The sequence below is a fragment of the Sarcophilus harrisii genome, chromosome 6 (assembly GCF_902635505.1).
Source record: "Sarcophilus harrisii chromosome 6, mSarHar1.11, whole genome shotgun sequence".
Classification (NCBI taxonomy): Eukaryota; Metazoa; Chordata; class Mammalia; order Dasyuromorphia; family Dasyuridae; genus Sarcophilus; species Sarcophilus harrisii.
In genome coordinates this window covers 246,585,130-246,605,648 of record NC_045431.1, presented here as the reverse complement: position 1 = coordinate 246,605,648, position 20,519 = coordinate 246,585,130, and the positions used below count along the sequence as shown (strand labels likewise).

General features: G+C 41.6%; 1 protein-coding gene across 4 annotated transcripts in view; it reads left to right on the top strand.

Moving 5' to 3' along the window:
- STX3 (syntaxin 3) overlaps positions 1–20,519 on the top strand; it is a 46,976-nt gene that overhangs the window by 23,326 nt on the left and 3,131 nt on the right. Inside the window, exons 3-10 of one of the 4 annotated variants that reach the window (XM_031943082.1) lie at positions 6,514–6,613; positions 7,576–7,650; positions 8,563–8,630; positions 11,058–11,166; positions 11,970–12,043; positions 13,546–13,680; positions 15,712–15,822; positions 18,581–18,586. In XM_031943082.1, the coding sequence (XP_031798942.1) occupies positions 6,514–6,613; positions 7,576–7,650; positions 8,563–8,630; positions 11,058–11,166; positions 11,970–12,043; positions 13,546–13,680; positions 15,712–15,822; positions 18,581–18,586 (678 nt within the window). Of the gene's footprint in view, positions 1–6,513; positions 6,614–7,575; positions 7,651–8,562; positions 8,631–11,057; positions 11,167–11,969; positions 12,044–13,545; positions 13,681–15,711; positions 15,823–18,580; positions 18,697–20,519 lie in introns of all 4 variants that reach the window. The other 3 variants (XM_031943081.1, XM_031943083.1, XM_031943084.1) reach the window with 3 other exon arrangements.

The following is a 20,519-nucleotide window of genomic DNA, read 5'->3' as shown; positions in this document are numbered from 1 at the left end:
GCTAAGTGCTGGGTATCAAAGAAAGGCAAAAAATAGTCTCTGCCTCAAGAAGCTCCCAATCTAAATGTGAGAAGAGAAGATTTGCTGGCAGAATGTTATATAATTAGTATTCTTTCTTTGTTTTTGAGAGTAAAGGATTTTTTTTTGTTAAGAGTTAAAAAAGGAAAAAAAAAAAGAGAAGAAAGAAAAAGTGAAGATGCTGCTGCCGTTGAAGTATACACATGAGAAGAGAAGATACAGGCAGAATCTTATATGATTAGTATTCTTTCTTTGCCTTTTGAGAATAAAGGATTTTTTGTTGAGTTAAAAAAGGAAAAAAATGAAAAGAAACAGTGAAGATGCTGTTGCTGTTGCTGCTGCTGAAGATAATGTTGAAGAAGAAAAGGCAACATGACGTCATGGCTGGCAGGCTCACTTCAGAGTTGGGAAAAACCTAGTTTCTGATCTCGCCTCTGATTCATAGTGGTTGTGACTGACCCTAAGCAGGAACTGTGGTCTTGGAAGGGACACAGCAGCTTTGGAACATAATCAGTTAGGGAGCAATTTTCTCTGCTCTGGTAGAGGGGGCTCCTCACGCCAGTGAAATAAAGAAAAAACACATAAAAGTGCTAGCTAGGCAAAGGGGGATCGTAGGATTCTAGAATTAGAGTTGGTTGGATCTTGTTTTTATTGTTCAGTCATTTCAGTCATGTCTGACTTCTGTGACCCCATTTGGAATTTTTTTGGTACAGACCCGAATGGTTTGCCATTTCCTTCTCCAGCTCATTTCATAGATGAGAAAACAGAGGTAAATAGGGCAAAGTGACAGGGTGACTTGTTCAGGATTGAATAGCTAGTCAGTGTCTGAGGTTGAATTTGAATTCAGGTCTTCCTGACTCCAAACACTGCATTCTGTCTACTTAGTTGCCCTATATTTTACAGATACATGGAGTTAAAGTATTCTTGTAGTGCCTGGGGGCTAGATGGGGCCAGCCATCTCTTTATTTCTATCCTGGTCTGAGTATAAAATTCAAAAGCAGATTCTCTTGACTGTAAATCTGTTTTTTCTTTACTATACCGTGCTATCTCAAGAGAGAATGAGACTGTTGAGATCTTTGGTTAGGAAAGCATATATAGCTGCAGAGATGAGTTTTTTCATTGGTCCTTTCTGTAGAGCAGAAGTCTAATTAGCTGGTATCTATGGAACTGGAACCCTTATGCATGTGGTACTGTGGAGCCTATTAAAATGTTGTTCAGGTGGGGACAACTGGGGCTGCCAACAGAGTCTTTTACAAATTCTGGGAAATAATTTTGTAATTGGGAAAGGTATTGAGATTAAAGGAGTGCTGTAAATTCACCTTAAGCAGAATTACCTCCATTCATCAAATGTTGACTAAAGTTTGCTTCATTAAGCATTTAGTCTCCCTGAATATGTGGTCACCAGGAACTTCAGTTTAGTACAGCAGACCCTCCCTTTTGGCCAGTAAATCAACAAGCATTTATTAAGTACCTACTATATGCTAGGTACTTTGTTGTACTGGGTGGTCACCAAGGGGTTTCTAGCTCCAAAATTCAAGGGGTCAGGGAAGTTAGATCTGGAGAAAACCTTAGTTCAGTGAGAGGAAGGAAATTTCCCTGACTTATACAACTAGAAAAATCTAAGAAAGCTAAGTCTGACTCCAAATCTAATACTCTCTTATTATCCTCCAGCTGTTGTCAACCTGTAGGCCCAGGGAAATACATTTTAGAGGTTTTCTGAGAAAACTAATCCATTCAGTAGGCCCAGCCTATGACTTTTGATCTCATTATAACCCCAAACATGTCATTTTTAATGTTGATAGTGCTTGGATTTTGTGAAAAGAGGGATGGTGAAATGAGCTTAAAGAGATTATCTTTGGATTGGACTCAACCATGGGGGAAACTGAGTTGGGTTCCCAATAGACCCTTGAAGGTCCTGTCAAGCAATGACAAGGAGGAAAGGTGGTGGGGTTCACTAGTTAGGGTACTGGGATTCAGTAGATGGGATACCAGCTTGAGAATTAGGAAAACTAGATTTGTTTCATCTTCACGAAAGTTACTTTGCTCCCTATACTTGTTGATGAAATGACCTTAGGTCCACAAAGACCACGCCAGCAAGATGAGAGCATTGGCAGACTCAGTCATCCGGAAAGGTATTGTGTGGAGGCCTAGAAGTGCACTGACTAGAACATTCCAGCTCAGTCTGGAGAATATCATCACTATTTCGATGGCAGGGATGTAGTTTTTCCCCTGCTTTAATAGTATTTTATTTTTCCAATTACAATTTAAAGATACTTTTCATCATTTACTTTTGTAAGATTTTGAGTTCCAAATTTTTTCTCCCTCTCCCCTTTATTTCCCCCCTCCCAAGACAGCAAGCATTCTGATATGTTGAACATGTACAGTCATTTAAAACATATTTCCACATTTGTCATGTGGTGAAACAAAAGTCAGAACAAAAAACAGGGGATGAATTTTTGGACCCTGAATGTCTTAAAGACTATATTCTAAATGATAGAGAATAGGTGGAAAGATCCAGGTGGAATGATTCATTCATAGACTCTGAGAGAATTTAAAAGCGCCTCAGGGACCACCTAATGTAATCAAGATACAAAAGGAATTATCACCATAATATCCTTGACAGGTGCTTTTGGGGAGGGCCTTTTCTGTGCAGATACTCAAGCAGTATGGTGATGTACTGATGCTATGACAGATCCTCAACCTTTTTTTGTTTCTGTCACTTTATAGGTAACCTTGCAGGGAGTCAGAAGGAGAGGAAGCTCTTAAAGTAGGATGTGTCCCACAAAAGTAGGATGTGTCACACGCTAGAAGGGAGAAAGGGATGGAGCCATTGGTTTTTGCTTTTGTTTAAATTTAAAAAAAAAAAATATATATATATATATATATATTATATATATATATATATATATTTCCCCTAGTTACATGTAAAACTAATTTTTTTTGTTGTTATACATGGACATTCACTTTTTTTTCCTTTACATATCTCTATATGAATTATATTGGGAGAAAAAAATCAGAACAAACCATGAGAAAAAAAAGAGGCGGAAAAAAAAGTGAACATAGCGTGTTGATTTACATTGTCTCCATAGTTCTCTCTTTGAATGCAGATTTCACTTTCCATTGCTGAGAAGAACCAAATCTATTATGGTTGATCATGGCACAATCTTGCTGTTGCTGTGTACGATGTTTTCCTGATTCTACTTATTTTACTCAGTATCAATCAGTTCAAATCTAGGGCTCTCCAAAATCAGCCTGTTTATCATTTTTAATAGAACAGTAATATTTCATTACTTTCATACACCATAACTTATTCAACCATTCCCCAATTGATGGGCATGCACTCATTTTCCAATTCTTTGTTGCCACAAAAAGAGCTGCTACTCTGGGTCCTTTTCCCTCTTCTGTGATTTCTTTGGGATACAGATCCAGTCATGGCATTGCTGGATCAAATGGTATGCACAGTTTAGCAATAGTTTCACTATGCTTTCCAGAATGGAAATTCAGATCACAACTCCACCAATAATGTGTTAGTGTTCCAGTTTTCCCATATCCCCTCTAAAATTTACCATTATCTTTTCCTGTCATCTTAGCCAATCTGATAAGTGCGAGGTGGCACCTCAGAGTTGTTTTAATTTGCATTTCTCTAATCAATAATGATTTAGAACATTTTTTAATATGACTATTGAAGGCTTTAATTTCTTTATCTGAAAATTGTCTGCTCTTGTTCTTTGACCATTTAACAATTAGGGACTGACTTGTATTCTTATAAATTTGATTCAGTTCTTTATATGTTTTAGCAATGAGGACTTTATCGGAAACACTTTTCCCCAACTTTCTGCTTCCCTTCTAATTTTGGCTGCATTGATTTTGTTTGTGCAAAACCTTTTTAATTTGATGTAATCAAAGTAATCCATTTTGCATTTAATAATCTCTAGTTTTTCTTTGGTCATAAATTTCTGGATGGAGGCCTTTGTGTTTTAAATTGGCTGTAGCTTTTATAAGCCCCAAGGAGATGTAGTGCTCTTTCATTTCATTTATTTCTTTTCTGTTTCTTGTTTCCATGCATAGTGCAGCCAGCCACTCTTTGGGAGTTGGGGACGTTGGGCTCCTTTGTATGGTGGCACAAATATCTCCAATTTTTGAACCTTTGTTAGTGGAATGTCTTGATTTTTAATTGAGGTCATCTGTTGCAGATCTCCTACCATTCTTTTGAGGTTTCTCCTGATTTGGAAAAAAAAAATTATACAATGCAGTCACCACACACATCCAGTATTATGTACTACCTTCCAAATCTATAGATGTAGCAAGGTGACCTAGTGGTTAGAGAGCTTCACTGGGAATCAGATCTACCTGTATTCAGATCCTGATGGCCCCATTACCTGTGTAACTGTGAGCAAAATCGCATAACAGCAGTAACAGTCATAGCATTAAGGTTTGCCAATATTTTCTCGTTTTAGCTTCACAACAACCAAAAAATGGTAGGTGCAATCATACTCCCTCTTTTACTGAGGAGGAAACAGAAGCTGAGAGAAGTTAAGTCTCCTCCTCTGTAAAATGGCTTATGGTGAGGAACAAAAGTACTTTGCAAACTTTCAGACATAATAGAAATATTGGCAGTTATTATACTTATGTGATGCTTCTCCCCACTCTCCATTTCTTATACTCACATCCATCTACCAAGAGAAATGTGTAATCATCTGTGATCTTATGTCAAAACTGACAGTTATAATTAATCTGAATTCATTTCTCTTTTAATATTGTTTTCATTTATATTATTATAGCCATTAAATATAGTTTGTTCATTTCAACGAGTCTTCCAACGATTCTCTTAATACTTTGAAATCATCTCTCATGAGTAGTAATTTGAAGCTAAAAAGGATCTAAACTGTCATTCAGTCTAATCCTTTCAGCATAACCTGGGGTCACAAAACTAGTCAGAGTCTTATGTAGGATTTGATTCTGGGTCTTTTTGACTTCAACTCCTGAGCAGTGTCCTATTTACTTGGGAATGCCATTCCTCTTTTATCTAGAGGCAATATTTCATTATGTTCATATACTGTAGTTTATTCAGCTATTACCCAATAAAATGGGCACCCTCTTTCTTCCTAGTTTTTGCTATAAAAGTACTGTTGTGGATATTTTGGTCTATCGTATGTCCATTAGGGAAATGGTTGGATCAGTTCTCTTTGTGTCTTCACCCATGATTTTGGACTACATGAGAGTATAGTGTTGGGCTCCTATATCTTGTTACAAGGAGACAGAGGGACAAAAAAACCAGAGATAGGCAGACATGTATTTATCTATCTATAGAGAGAGACACACAGAGACAGACAGATACACACACAGCCTTTCTGGGGGCTCACTAGCTAGTTTCAGGACTGTCTCATGACACTTAACATCCCAAGGACAGAATGTTACTTGAATATTTCATAACCTTGTATTTGTGCAATCAGGTTCAGGAATGTGCAGAGGCCAAATAATCACCCAGTTCATGCCCCCAGGAGCATGATTTCCAAGGTGTAATGACCAGTTTATAGGCCTGTTATCTCTGGTACGTGCTCAGGAAGACTTCAGGAGCAGCAGTTGCCTCATTGGCAGAGTTGGTACTTTATTAATAGAGGCTTAGGGACTGATTGATTAGAGATCATCTAGTCCAGGGGTCCTCAAACTACGACCCACGGGCCAGATGCAGCAGCTGAGGACAATTATCCCCCTCACCCAGGGCTATGAAGTTTCTTTATTTAAAGGCCCACAAAACAAAGTTTTTGTTTTTACTATAGTCCGGCTTCCAACAGTCTGAGAGACAGTAAACTGGCCTCCTATTTAAAAAGTTTGAGGACCCCTGATCTAGTCTTAAGTTTTTCATTTTTCAGGTGAGGGAACTGAGATCCAGAGAGAACATCTGGCTAGTAAATGGTAGAGTTGGATTTTGAGATCAGATCCTCCAGATGTGACAATGTATCATCCCTCCCTGTGGCTTCATCTTTTTAGATACTTCTAGTCCTGAGGTTCTCCTGAAGGAGTCCTTGGATAGATTTTGGGGCTGAGGAGGGTGTCTGTGAACTTGGATGGGAAAAACATGGACATCTTTATTTTTCATTAAACTCTGACTCAACTTGGCACTTTTGGTTATTTAAGAACATTCTGAAACAGGGTCCAGGGGCATCAGCAGCAGATGGCCTAAGGGATCCAGTCATTATATAAGGTTAAGAACCCCTGCTCTATTCTTTCTTTGGATCTGTCTGCTTGAGCCTAGCTTAAATATTCCAACTGCAAGTTTAACTTTTCCCAAACTACTTGGCTCCACTGGTAATGAATAGGAAGATACAAGGGACTCCAGAACCCTTGGAAGGCACATTCATTGGCCATTCCAAGATCCACTTAATTATTCCTACCTTGACAGAACTAAGAAAAAAGAGTGGACTCAAGAGGAAACTAAGAAGAATTCAACAGTTGTCTTGTCAATAACAAGGGTATTTCTCCCTATCTTTCAAGATTGAGGAAACACGGCTCAACATCGACAAGATCGCAGAGAACGTGGAAGGAGCTAAGAAACTTTACAGCATCATCCTCTCAGCACCAATCCCAGAACCAAGTGAGTATTCACCTAGAACTGATTCACTACGAAGTGTTTCTTTCTACCTGGTCAAGTCACAACAGGTGCTGCTGGCTTAATGATTATATGAATAGCATCTTCTACCTTATAGTCCCCTTCTGGCTCTTTTCTACTCGTTTAACTTGTCTCCATCACTCACTTAATATCCATCTTCTGGCAGACAAGCTTCCTGCTGTTTCTCCCTCATATGGGCTATAGTGCTTTCCCATCTGTGATTTTTTTTTTTTAAATCCCTTTACTCCTCCCACCTCAGTTTGTTAGCATCGTCCTAGTTAATCCAAATATGAGCCATTCTCCAAAGCCCAAATCAATCCTGCCTTTTCCATGAAGTTTTCCTAACTATTCCAGCTCTCCTAGAATCCTTCCTTCGCAGAACTTCTAAAATGTTCCCAGTCAAAATGACAGTTTTTAATACTTAATTATGAAAAATAATTAGTGTATTTGTCTTCCTTTTCTGAATTGATTGTGAATTCTTGAGACCAGGGACCAAAATTTATGTTTCCTTTGAACCAAAGTGCTTATGACAATATTATAGATTTTGGAATCAGGGAATCCTAGATTTAGAGTTAGAGGGAATCTTAAGGTTTATCTGATCTCACCCCTTCATAATTACAAAGAAGGAAGCTGATCCCAAAAGAAGGATGTGACCTGTCCAGGGTAATATAGTCATAGAGATAGAACCAGTCATGGTTCATGAGTAACATCTCCTCTTCTTGGTTCTTTCATGTCTGCATAATTTCAGTCAAATCATTTTCCTTCTCTGGGTATTAAATGAGGAGCCAGGATTATTGATTACTGAGGACCCTTTTCTCAAGCTCTTGTGATGAACACTTTGGGTTTCTGGGGTACACTGAGCTCCAGCTTTTCTCCACTGATGCTTCTTACATCCACAAACAACTCCTTCCCCTCCAAATTTTTTTCCCCTGCCTCTGTGTCCTCAGAAACAAAGGATGACCTGGAACAGCTAACGGCGGATATTAAGAAAATGGCCAACAGTGTCCGGAACAAGCTAAAGAGTAAGAAAGAAACCATCTCTGAGACCCTTCTGATTTCTAAGCACTTCCTTTCCCACTCTTGGGACCCTGCTCACGGCCGACTGTGTCTCCCTCCCCATTAACCCTCTGTTTCTTGACTGATCTGTATTTCTGGGAATTGCTTCTTGTCTTCCCCCTCAGCCTTTCTTTCCCAGGGACTTTTTGCATGTAACTTCCTACATCCCCTTGTGTGGCACAGGAGCACTTTGTTGATGGCATCATGGTGGGTGTGCTAGAGGGACAGATGACGATGGGACTATTTAATTTGAGGTGGTGCTGCTCTGGGAGATGACATGATTTCTCACTGCGGGAGGACATGACTTGATCTGGGGTTTGTTCTGGAGCACTTTTATTCTAGTGACAGTTGTTTGGGCTGGGGAGAGTTCTGTTGTCTTGTAACCTTATAGAACATGTCCACGGTTTATAAAGTCCATTGATAAACTGGAGAGCATCTAGGGTGGGGTAGCTAGGGAAATGAAGGCTCTTTGGTTCATGCCGCATGAGGATTGGTTGAAAGAATTTGTTTGGGTTGGAAAGGATGAGACATTTGGTTGGGAGAGTGCTGATGAGAGCTGATTTGAAAATATTATGATGTGGAACAAGAGTTAGAATTATTTTCCTGGACTAAGAGGGAAAAAGTAGGAAAATGGGAAGAAGTTTCAAAAAGGCAGATTTAAGCTTTTGAGGAAAAGCTTATTTTGAGGAGAGTTGTCCAGAAGCAGAACGGACTGCCTTGGGAGGTGGGGAATTTCTTCCAATTGGGGGCTTCTGGAAAAGTCTGGATGCCCACTTGTTTTATTGCAAAGACAGTTATTTTTCTGGTGTCAGTTGGGTTACATGGCCCGTGAGATCCCTTTAACTTGGAAATTCAATAACTCTCTGATCCATTTCCAGACATGGAGAGGCACATCGAACAAGATGAGGTGCGGTCGTCGGCAGATCTGCGGATTCGGAAGTCCCAGGTGCAGTGGTTAGCTTCTTGCCTTTGCTCTCATGGGATAAATCAGACAGTTTTCACTTGAATATTTGTGGGGACTTAACCCTATGCGAGGTGATGGAGAAATAAAAGAAATATATAGTCCCTGTCCTTAAGGTGTTTATAATCTGGTCAAGGGGATTCGATTTGCCTACATGCAGCAACTGGAGAACACTTAAAGTCAACTAGCCTAGCATTGATTAAACACCTATTGTTTGCCAGGCACCATGCTGAGGGTTGGGGATACTAAGAAAGGCAAAAAACAAACAGTCCTTGTCATTGTAATGGGGAAAACAATAATATATGTAAGCAAGATATGGATTAACAAAATATATTCAGGATAAGTGGGGGTAGTCTCAGAAGGAAGGCCCAAAGTTTGGGAAGGATGCAATCACAGAGTTCAGAGGGTATTTGTAGGCTTTAGAGTTGGAAGGGATCTTAGAAGTGACCTAAATAATCTGGTTCCTTATTATAAAAAAGGAGGTGCTGGGGTCCCAGAGACATGAAGTGATGTATCAAAGTCACCTAGCTAACAGAACTGGCAAAGAGCCAAGATCTGAATTGAAGAACAATAAATAGAATGTTTTGGGAGATCATAATAAATACTGTAGGACTGGAAGGGAGAAGTCAGTAGGAGCTGGGGTGATAAGGGCATGTGCCATGGAAGATGTAGAGGATTTTCTCTAAAGTGGGAGCTCTTAATCTTTTCATGTTCTGGACTCCTTGGTGGTCTGGGGAAAGCCTGGAGATCCCTTCTCAGAAGCGTGGTTATAATAAGCAAAAAGTAAATGAGGATTACAGAGGAAATCACTTATACAGAAATTAATCAGTATAAATATTTATATATTATATATAAATTATATAACTATATAATTCAGTTGTTCTTCAATCATTTTTCAATCATGTCTGATTCTTTGAGACCCCATTTAGGATTTTCTTAGCAAAGACACTGGAGTGGCTTGCCTTTTCCTTCTCCAGCTTATTTTACAGATGAATACATTGAGGCAAACAGTTAATTGAGTTGCTCAGGGTCCCATAGCTAGTAAATGTTTGGACCAGATTTGAACTCATGAAGATAAGTCGTCCTGATTGTAGGTGGATCCACTGTGCCACCTAGCTGCCTAAATATATACACATGTGCATGGGTATGTGTAATATTACATTAAATAATAAATATATCTAGATACGTATTAAACAATACATAAATTATATCTAAATTAATTTATCAAAATGAGTTCAGTATAATTTGTTTAGTTATTAATAGTCTTTTTTTTTTTTTTTTTTAAGTTCATGGACTTCCAATTAAGAACTCCAAAATTCTAGATCAAGAGTCTGAAAACTTTTGATAAACTGAGAAGAGTTCTCTCTGAGTTTCTGGTGTAGTCAGAGATGATATTGGATAAAGTGAGGCTGGATCTCTGAGCTAGGAGCATAGAACTGTCAGGTTAAGACAAGAAGGCTGGACAAGAAGTCTGGAGATTTGAGTTCAAATGTAGTCCCACTCAAATGATGTTTTACATGTCAGTGGATCTTCTTGACCCTCACTTTTCTCAAATGTAAAATGAGGGGATTGGACTAAGCCTCAGAAGGTCCTTCCAACTCTGCATTTGGGATCCTGGTTTCTCAGTGGATAGAGCGCTAAACTTGGATTCAAGACCTCAGTTCAAATGTTACCCCATAGACTTATTAGCCATATGACTTTGGGTAGCCATCTGCCTTATTTTTCTTCATCTGTAGTAGGAGATAATAATGGAAGCTGCCTTCCAGGGTTGTGAGGATCTGATTAATTAATATTATTTGTCAAGCACTTTTGTGAATGCTCACTTTTATCTTGACTTGATTTTCTAAGTTCTAGGGAGCCACGGTAGCTTTTTTTTTTTTTTTTTAAAGTATGATAACTTATTTTGAGGACCATTATTCTGCAAGCTCTGTGTAAGATGGGTTGGGGGAGAAATTAGAAAACGAGAATTTTGGATTGGGAGTGAATCCCTAGATCGGGGTGGAGGTAACGGACACAGAGAAGAAGGGATCAATGTGAGACCTTCTGAATCCGCAACCTTGGTTCTTGACTGGATACTGGTTGGGGAAGGAAAGGGAAGGAAGAGGATCCAAAGCAGAGGAAGAAAAAAGACAGAAAGTGTCTGAGCTTAGAGCCCCCTCCAGTCTTAGAGGGACTATATTAAGGCATTGGAAGATTTCTCATGGGAGCCCAAAGAGGAAGTATGGGACACTTTGATGGGTATTTGTGGTGGGAGAGGAGGGAGGGAACAAGCATTTATTAGGCCCCACTATGTGTCAGCTAAGCGTGTGACAGATTGGATCTTTGAAGGATGTGGGAAGAGCAGAGCAGAGCAGAAGGAGGGGCCGAGGGCACCCACCCGCAGCATCTCATGCCTCTTCCCTCTCCCCACAGCACTCGGTCCTCTCCAGGAAGTTTGTGGAAGTGATGACCAAGTACAATGAAGCCCAGGTGGACTTCCGAGAACGCAGTAAAGGGCGCATCCAGAGGCAACTGGAAATTAGTAGGTTTTTGGGTCTCCCCCCATTCTACAACCCCCCTTTTCATGGTTGCCCATCACCCGCCACGGCCTGGTGGCTTTGGCCCAGGCCAAGTTTCTGTTGCCAACCCCAAGCGATATTGTTTACCATGGCTTGTGCCCCTCATCCTGGGGAACGTAGAGAAGACAGTCAGGTTTTAGCTCCATTACAATTTGGAATTGGAGACCTAGACCAGCACAGCATTTGATCTGAAGACTCCACTTTTGTGAAGGTGTCAGAGCCAGGGCTTTCCTTCTTAAGATCCAAAGCTTTTTTTTTTTTTTTTTTTTTTTAATGTATCTTTACTTTAAAGTTAAAAAAAAAAAAAAAAAAAAAGCCTTTACTCATGGCTTTTAGCAGTCATGAAATTTGAATTCTCTTTTTCTCCTGGGCCTAGCGTGCCCTGGTACCTATAGGGTTGCTTAGGGCTAGCAGGGACCTTAAAGGGGGCCTTCCCACTTATTTGCCCTCTCATTTAACACACAAGGAAACTGAGGCTCCAGGAGCATTCTCTGAGGTCCCCCAGCTAGTAAGTGCCAGATTGACTTCAAACCCATATATTCTTGGTTTCTGTATATTCACTATCTGATGATGTTCTTCCTGGTCATCTGACTTTTGGTCTAGTCCCAGCAGTGAGAGGGAGCACGCAGTGCATGTACTAATCAAAAGCTTTGATTTTTACCCTGGATTTTACAACATGCTCCCCTTAGGCCTGGTTTCCAGGACACCTGTTAAAGGATCTGTTCTGATCTTCTGTGTCTGACACTCTCTTTCCTTTGGGCTAAAGCCGGCAAGAAAACCACAGACGAGGAACTGGAGGAGATGCTGGAGAGTGGGAACCCAGCCATCTTTACTTCTGGGGTGAGTGTTCTGAGAAGAGGGGGGCTGGGGGATCAGGAGGGGCACGGCTAGCCTTGATGGAGTGGGGATCCACCAATCAATCGCAAGTGTTTATTAATCGCCTGCTCTGGACCAGACACTGTTCCTGCTGCTGAACAGACAAAGACAAAGAGGAGGCAGTTCCTGCCCTTGAGGAGCTTACATTAGGGCCTAGCCTTAGGGGCAGGGACCTTTGGAAAAACACAGGCAAGAGTTGGGAGGATGGGAAAAATAAAGCGCAGGATGCCTTTGTGCCCATTCTCCTCCTGTCTTTTCCAGCTCTCAGCTAAAAGGGACTGCTCTGGGCCTCAGTTTCCCTGGAATGCTCAGTTTGGATTTTTCATGTTTCCCTTTGTCTCAGCAGAATTAAGTGAGATTGTAAAGCTGCTCCAGGGCTGGGTCTGAGCCTTAGTGCATCTCTGTATCCTGAGCCTTAGCTCTTAAACTGGAGGCTGTGTGGTGGCTGGTTAGAGAGCCAGTCTTGTAGGCAAAAAACATTTGTTCAAGCCCAGCTCTCCTTTCTCCACCTCCCAGCTTCCTTCAGGAACCATCTTGGATCCCTCTTTTGGCTGTTTCTAGGACATGGAACTTTACTGGTCCTTCCCCCGGCTCCCAGGGCTAATTCTCTGAGATTACCTTCCATTTATGCCATATATATTTTGATGGGATTGTTTAGGTATTATCTCCTCCAGTAGAATGAGATTTCTATGAGAAGGGGAAGAGTTTTTTCTTTTTAAGAAATCCCTAGCATTTAGTGCAGGGCCTGGAACACAATAGGTGTTTAATAAATGCTTGTTGACTGCCACATATGGGCCCTCGTGATCCCGAGTTACTCTGTCTTGAATGCCCCAGAAGTCAGAGAATACATATTGGGCTGCATTCAGATATGAAAGGTCCCCAATGGGAATTCCCTCCAGTAAAATGACTCATCAGACTCCCTACGTAGAGAACGCTGATCTTTTGTGAGGGGGTGGGCTTAGGGTTATCCTAAACCTAATTGTGACCTGGGACTTTTTTTCCCCCCACTGTGGGGAATACCTATTAAAAAACTTTCCACTGATGAAGAACAGCTACTTGTGTCCTGGAAGCTTAGGGCAACCAGGGGTTAAGTGACTTGTCTAGAGTCACACAGTTAAGTGTCTGTGGCAGGACTTGAACTCCAAGGCAGTTAGAGACTCTTTCTACTGTGCCATGTTCCCTCTTGCTGTGTACCTAGTAGGCGCTGAATAACAGTTTGAATGAAGTGTGTGTGTGTGTGTGTGTGTGTGTGTGTGTGTGACAGAGATAGAGAGAGGAAGAGAAAGAGGGAGAGAGACAGAGAGACAGAGACAGACATTCAAAAAGAGACAGAGGCAGAGAGAGACAGTGACAGAGACAGACAGAGACACAGAGAGACAGACAGATGGGGAGGGAGAAGACAAGATGGGCAGAGGATGGTGGTGGTGGGGAGAAGCACACATGTCATGTGTAGGGATGTTTTGCAGATCATTGACTCCCAGATCTCTAAGCAAGCCCTCAGTGAGATTGAAGGACGGCACAAGGACATTGTCCGGCTGGAGAGCAGCATCAAGGAGCTGCACGACATGTTTGTGGATATCGCCATGCTGGTGGAAAACCAGGTAACCTGACATTGGGCAGGGGCAGTGAGCTGGCAGAGGGCACAGCCCTGGACCCAGGGAAGGAGACAGGAAGTGTAGGGAGGATGGTTCGGTGACCACTGATAGGATGGAACAGCTCAGCTTAGGAAAACCAAGATGACTTCTAGATCTCAATAGGAGGCAGCCTGGCTAGACCCAACATGGAATGGTAGCAAGAGCATGGAATCTAGCTTTAAATCCTGGCCCTGCCTCTTTCTGCTCACCTACTCACAGCCAGTTCATCTTTCTTCTTGGAGATTCTGTTTCTTCATCTGTGAAATAAACAGTGAGACTAGACTTTCCTTAAGGTTCTTTCTGGCCCGAGGTCCTGAGCTTTTGGCTGGGCCCAAACTGACTGCATGTCTTGCAAGTGACTTTTATGAACCTCAGTTTCTTCATCTGTCAAAAGGGGATAATAAGTGTCACTTTTAACTCCTCAAAGAGTAGCTATGAGGAACATGCTTTGTGAGCTGTGAATATTCCAACTGACAGGTGACCCCATCCATGTGGGTCCTCTTCCTCCTCGAGGGCATATTGCAGTCTTCTCATGCTCACCATCCTGGATGATTTTTGTTCATGTCCTTCCATTAGTTAATTGTCTACAAGGGGGGGGAGGGGGGGGCGGAGTGTGTGTCTCCCTGAGATGCTAGGGTGAGGTGTAAATGGTAAAGCCCTAGATAATGGAGCTGCTGTAATAATAATTAGCACATGACTTTAAAGCTTGGTTCTAACCCGCTTGCCTACTGACTAGTTAGCAAAGCTAGTTCCCAGGGCTCCTGTTGGGTAGGAATCTCTCCTTTTCTCCCTCTCTGTTGAGCTTACTTGATCTCGGGTACCCCTCTAGACCTCAAGTTCTCCTCCTCCACTTTCTGTGTTTTTTTTGCCCACAATGCCATGCGAGGATCGGGTGTGAGACTAGGGGAATGGTGAGTGCACTCTTGTTCTGCTTCTGGTCTCTAATGATGGGGGAGGTGGAGGACATCTTCGTGCATGGAGCGTGGGGCCTTCAACTTTTGTTTGCCAGGGAATGGACTGAAGAGAGAGGATTTAGATTTCTCTCTCTTGACACAACAAATGGGGGCGATGAGTATATGAGAGAGTTAAGGCATCTCATTCCGAGACTCCTTCCTGGAGGAGGGAACAGGAGGAGTGAAGATTGGCCACTTTTCCATCTCTCAGAGCTGAGCTGAGTTTATTAGATTTTTCTGTTACATGGACGCTTTTAGCAGTTCAATAAAGCTTATGGATCCCTGTTCAGAATAATGCATAAAATAAAATTATCATATTGCAAAGGAAACCAATCATATTGAAATGGTTGTTAAAATATTTACAAAAACAAATAAACAAAAAACCAAGTTCATAGATCCTGGATAAAAAATCTCTGTCTAAATAATGATATAAGATCATTGTGAGAAAACCAGGATCCCATTAAGGATGGACCTTAAGAAAAAGGTTAAATGAATTAGGAGAGAATGATGTCCTGACTAGCTCGCCACTTGGCCATGTAGGAAAAGAAATATAGGATATGAGACCACTGAGTTTGGCATTTGAAGCTTTTCTCTTCTGACCCTCTTCCTTGATAATGAACAACTTTGCGCCAGCCTCAGCCCCCTCATCTACAAAGGAAGGGTAAAAATATTTATACTTCCTGCCTCGGAGATTATGAAGATCACATGAGAGAATGTTTCTTGAGCCTTTAGTAAATATAAAATGTGCCCTGAAGATAAGGTGTAATGGTGTTAAACTCCATTGCAGGGCCTCGGTTTCCCTTTCAGTTAAATGATCAGATTGGATCAGATGATGCCTTCTAGTTCTAAATCTATGATGCCATTTGGGCAAGGCATTTCTTCTCTGAACCTCAGTTTCCTCATAAGTAAGATGACCATGAAGACCTCTTCTAGTCTTATCTGAAGTCAGTGAACTCTTAGCTCTGAGTAATCAGCCCTGAGGGTTGCTTCTGTCTTGGGGGCATTGGGCTTCATGCAGAATGTGACCACTACCTGTCCTTCACAGGGGGAGATGATAGATAACATAGAACTGAATGTGATGCATACAGTGGACCACGTGGAGAAGGCTCGCGATGAGACCAAGAAGGCCGTGAAATATCGGAGTCAGGCCCGGAAGGTGAGAGTACCCTGGGGCCTTGCCTGAAGAGAGCGCCCACTTTGTTTGCTATTTTTCCTTCCTATTTTCTACCATGCCGCCTCTGCTTTCTGCTGCTGCCGCCTCTCGCTTTCTTGGAAAGGGAGCCATGATTGATCGCATTGAGAACAACATGGACCAGTCAGTAGGCTTTGTGGAGAGGGCTGTGGCGGACACTAAAAAGGCTGTGAAATACCAGAGTGAAGCTCGGAGGGTGAGAGCTTTAGCCTTGGCCCCACCTGCCTTGTTCCCTTTGTGGTCAGCCCTTCCTGTCTGTCCATCCTTGGCCTCAGTTCTCCCGGTAGAATAACTACTGTCCCTTTGTTCTTGGTTCTTCCTCTCTGTCCATCCTCTGTCGCAGTCTTCCCAGTAGAATCACTACCATCCCTTTATTCTCATTTTGGACTGGCATGAATCCTGTTTTCACACAGGCTCAGGTATATAGAAGGTGCTGGACTAGGAGTCCCATGAGCTGAGTTTGTTACAGGCTTCCTACTAATTTCGTAACCGTAGAGGAAGTCAGTTTCCCCTGGTGTTGTTTTCTTAACTATACAATGAGGAAGGATATACATGGGATCCTCAGTTTCCTTACGTGTATTATAGGGTCCCTTATCTGTCCCTGGTTTTCTCATGTGTACAATGGGACTGGCATCTGTACAATATAGGCGTATACTGGGACCCCAGTTTCCTCACTTGTCCAATAGGAACCTTTGGTTTCCTCATTTGTGCCGGATAGTCTTTAAGCCTCTTCACAAAATGAATCTATAAAAAGAACCCTTGCTTTGAAGACAGTGCCAAAATCTTACCTCTTATTGGGACCGATTGGTAGCCGAGTGTCTCCTCTCCCAGACAGCAATCAGAATGACAAAGGAGACTTGGGTTTAAGGACCAATGAGCCTCCTTCCAAACCCCGCTCCTGGCACAATGATGGCATTTAAGAGAGATGGCGTAGCATCATGATGTAGCCGTAGATGATCTGGGCCTTGTTCCTGGCGCTGGCCTGTACTAATTTGGTAATGTGAGCAGTGGGCTCTGTAGAAATAGAAACAATCCCATCAGTTCTCTCATAATCAGGACTCTGCATCAAAAGACTTTTTTGCTCAAGTGGCGGCAGTTTCTCAGACTTTTCTTTCTACCTGGTTCTTGGCATCTGGCATCCGTGTTGTCTCTGTGTCTCGTCAAGCTTAACTGTTTTCTATCTGGAAATCTCTTCTCCACAGAAGCCTGATGAGCCTTCTGTCTCACAATCTCTTTGGTCTAGTTTGCTGTTCTAAAGCTCTATCTCATAGCACGCCCATAGCACCTGCTAAGGTGATAATAACCCTCATCCCTTTCAATTTATTAATCCTCAAGGAGAGGTGACCAGCTGTATGGTATAGGACAGTGTGCTAGGTGTGGATTCAAGAGACACCTGGGTTCAAATCCTGCCTCTGATACTTGTAAGTTGTGTGACACTAGGGAAGTCACTTTAGCTCTTTGAGCTGATTTTCCTCAGTCATAAACTGGAGTTATACCATCTCTTGAACCTGGATTTTTGTGAGGATCAAAGGAGATTATGTATGTAAAGAACTTTATAAAAATTGGAAGTTCTATTTAAATGTTACCTATCAGTAGCAGTAGTAGTAGGACTAGGAATAGGAGTAGTAGTTGTAGTAGTTATGTAGTAGTAGTAATAATACTTGTAGTAATAGTAGTAGTAGTTATAGTTGTTATGTGGAAACTTGAAGTAATTTTGTATCCTTCCCTGCTGGCATTTAGTTCAGTACTAGTCAACATTTATTAGGCGCCAGTCCATCAATAAGAATATATTAAATCTCTAGTATATATTGGATATAATAGGAGTTGGGAAGAGGATAGTTTCCTCAGTCTGTGCAATGAAAGACTTTTTGTTTCTTTATCTGTACAGTGAGGGGAAGAAGCTCTCTATAAAGGGGGACTTTTTTGTTTCCTCATTTATACAAAGACAAAAACATAACTTCCTTTATTTTCAAGAAAGTTACATTCTCACTTAAGAAGAATGTTTAAAAACGCAGTCTCTTGACATATTTCGTTAAGGTCAGAAGCTATCACTACTCTCTTTTTTTTTTTTTCTGAAGCAATTGGAGTTAACTGACTTGTCCAGAGTCACACAGCCAGGAAGTGTTAAATATTAAGTATTTGAGATCAGATTTGAACTCGGTCCTCCTGACTTCAGGGCGGGTGTGTTATCTACTACACCAATCTAGCTGCCCCACAGTCACTATTCTTCAAAGGGATAGCTGCCTGATTATCTGGGCTACAGACGGAAAACTTCTTTCAATGCAGAGATGACCTAGGGCTGAATGTGTTGGCTCATAGTGAAGCCATAACAAAGGTGGAGCGACAGAGACTTTGTCCCAGAGCACCAAAATTTTGAGATAATATTTGCTATCAGCAGGTGGAAATAATTGAATGTTCCAACTTCATTTCAATAATTAGTTAAAGTAACAAAATATCAGATGGCCAATAAGCCCTTTCTTTCAGACTTTTCTTAGACAATTTACTACTACAGAAGTAGTGAATTTCCTGGTATGACAAGGTCTACTATTTTCTGAACTGAAATTGCCTTAAAAAGTTGACTTGAGAGTATTTTTTGGGCCCCTCACATCAATGATCAGACTTGCTAATTAACTCCTCCTTTGTAACAGGACCGTAGCCAGTTAATTTGTTCTTCTTGGTTATTTATAATTTCTTCTTCCTCTCTCTTATACTTCCCCTCCAGAAAATGGTAATTATCATTATCATAGTTGTGGTGGCACTGGGCATTTTAGCTCTGATCATCGGGCTTTCCATCAGGCTGAAATAACAGCAGCTCCCATTGAGTGCTGGCACTGAACTGTAAGTAGTATGGACCTGCTCGTCTTCAGGGGCTCTATCGATCCTCAGAGAGAGAACTAACCCACATTTGATTTCAATATCTGCTCCTTTCTCTCCTGCTTCAGGGAATCTCAGAGCCTCTTGGAATTCCTAAGCTAAATCACTAGGGACAGTCGGCCCCCTAGGCTGTCACTGTGGTCTGTGCTTCTTCCATGTCTCTCCACTTAATCAGTCTTGCTCTGGGGCTACACTTTGCTTTTCTCAGTGAATCTGGGGAAGCACAGGGTCTGGGTTATCTCAGTGCTTGCTTGGTTTCTTTCTGAACACTCACCGGCTTGGTGGATCTTGCAACTTGCTTTCTCTATCTGCTCCACTTTTGTGTCTGCTCCTTTCCTGTGTAAATGGAGCTGTGGATTGGGCACTTGAGAGGCTAGGCTTTGGGATTTGGTTTCTGGGCTCTTCCTTGACTTTCACATTTGTATTGGGGGGAGGCTGGTTTTTTTTAAATGATGTTTTGTCTTTTTGTAATTAAATTTTTTTGAATGTCTGTTATCTTGTATTTTTAATGTGGAAAGCCTCAGAGAAAAGTGATATAAAAACATGGAATCGTTGCTTTTTAAATTTCCTATTGCTCTCCAGTCAGCTGATGAGGGAAAAGCAAAGGGATGAGGGAGTGAAGAGAGCTCTTTGCTTGGGAGTCGGGACACCTGGGTCTGAGGCCTGGTTTTATTACCATGTCATTTAATTGAAACCTCAATGTCCACATCTGTAAAAATAAGGGTAACGCAAACTTGTGTGGCTCATATCAGAGTTATTGGGAAGAAAATGTGCGAGTATCCTTTAATTGCTGCAGAAATGGGAACAATTAATGGATTGTTGGTTAATTAATTAGCCCTCTTCAGGATGATTTATGTGGTCTGTTTGTAAGACTGGCCAAGCCTAATTCTCAGCAGGGACATTTCTAGTACTCTTGTCTGATCTGCAGCTATTACCTCAGTTTCTTTCTGGTACACGGGAAGAGAGCCTTCAAGGACTAGTGAGCTGAATGGTGGTACACTGGATAGAGGACAGGACTTAGAACCAGGAGAACCTGAATTCAGATCTTGCCTCTGAGACTTGTGTGACATTGGGCAAAGTCGCTTCATTTCTGTGCTTCTGTTCCCTCAACTGTAAAATGATTGGGGCTGGATGAGATGGCCTCGAAGTCCCCTTTCAGCTCTAAACTATGATCCCCGACTCCTGTTCTCCACTTCCTTTGTCTGCATCTTCTCCTTCTTCCCTTCCTGAGAGCCTCACAAACACTCTCTGGTTAAGGCTACTTCCTTCTTCTTCACGGCTACATTTCATGTGACAGGATGGTGTGGACTCTCAATGCATTTAACCTTCTGCTTTCTTTAGGGAGAGGAGATGAGGTGATGGCCATAGGGCGGGGCTGGGGGACCATCTGGTTAGGAAAACAGAAAGTAGAACTGTGACTAAAGCCCTGTGCAGGACTGTGGGGCTGGGCCTCCCCGGCCATTGGCTCCGTTACTTCTGCTGAGTCTTCATTTTCTCTCTCTCACTCAGCTACCCAGTTGGAGGCTGTTGGAATTAGTAAATGCCAGGGCTGTAAGTGCTTTCAAATGTTGGAATTAGCCTTTGTAGGAATTAGGGAAGCCTTAATGAACCCCAGGCTCCCTAATGACTGAACATTGAGTCTCAAGTTAGCAATGAAGAGAATATGAATAATATATATTAATATAAATAATACCTTGTAAATAAATAATATAAACAATATAAACAAAACAAATATAAATACAATATTTAATATACATAATACATAACTGAACAGAGATATAAAAATA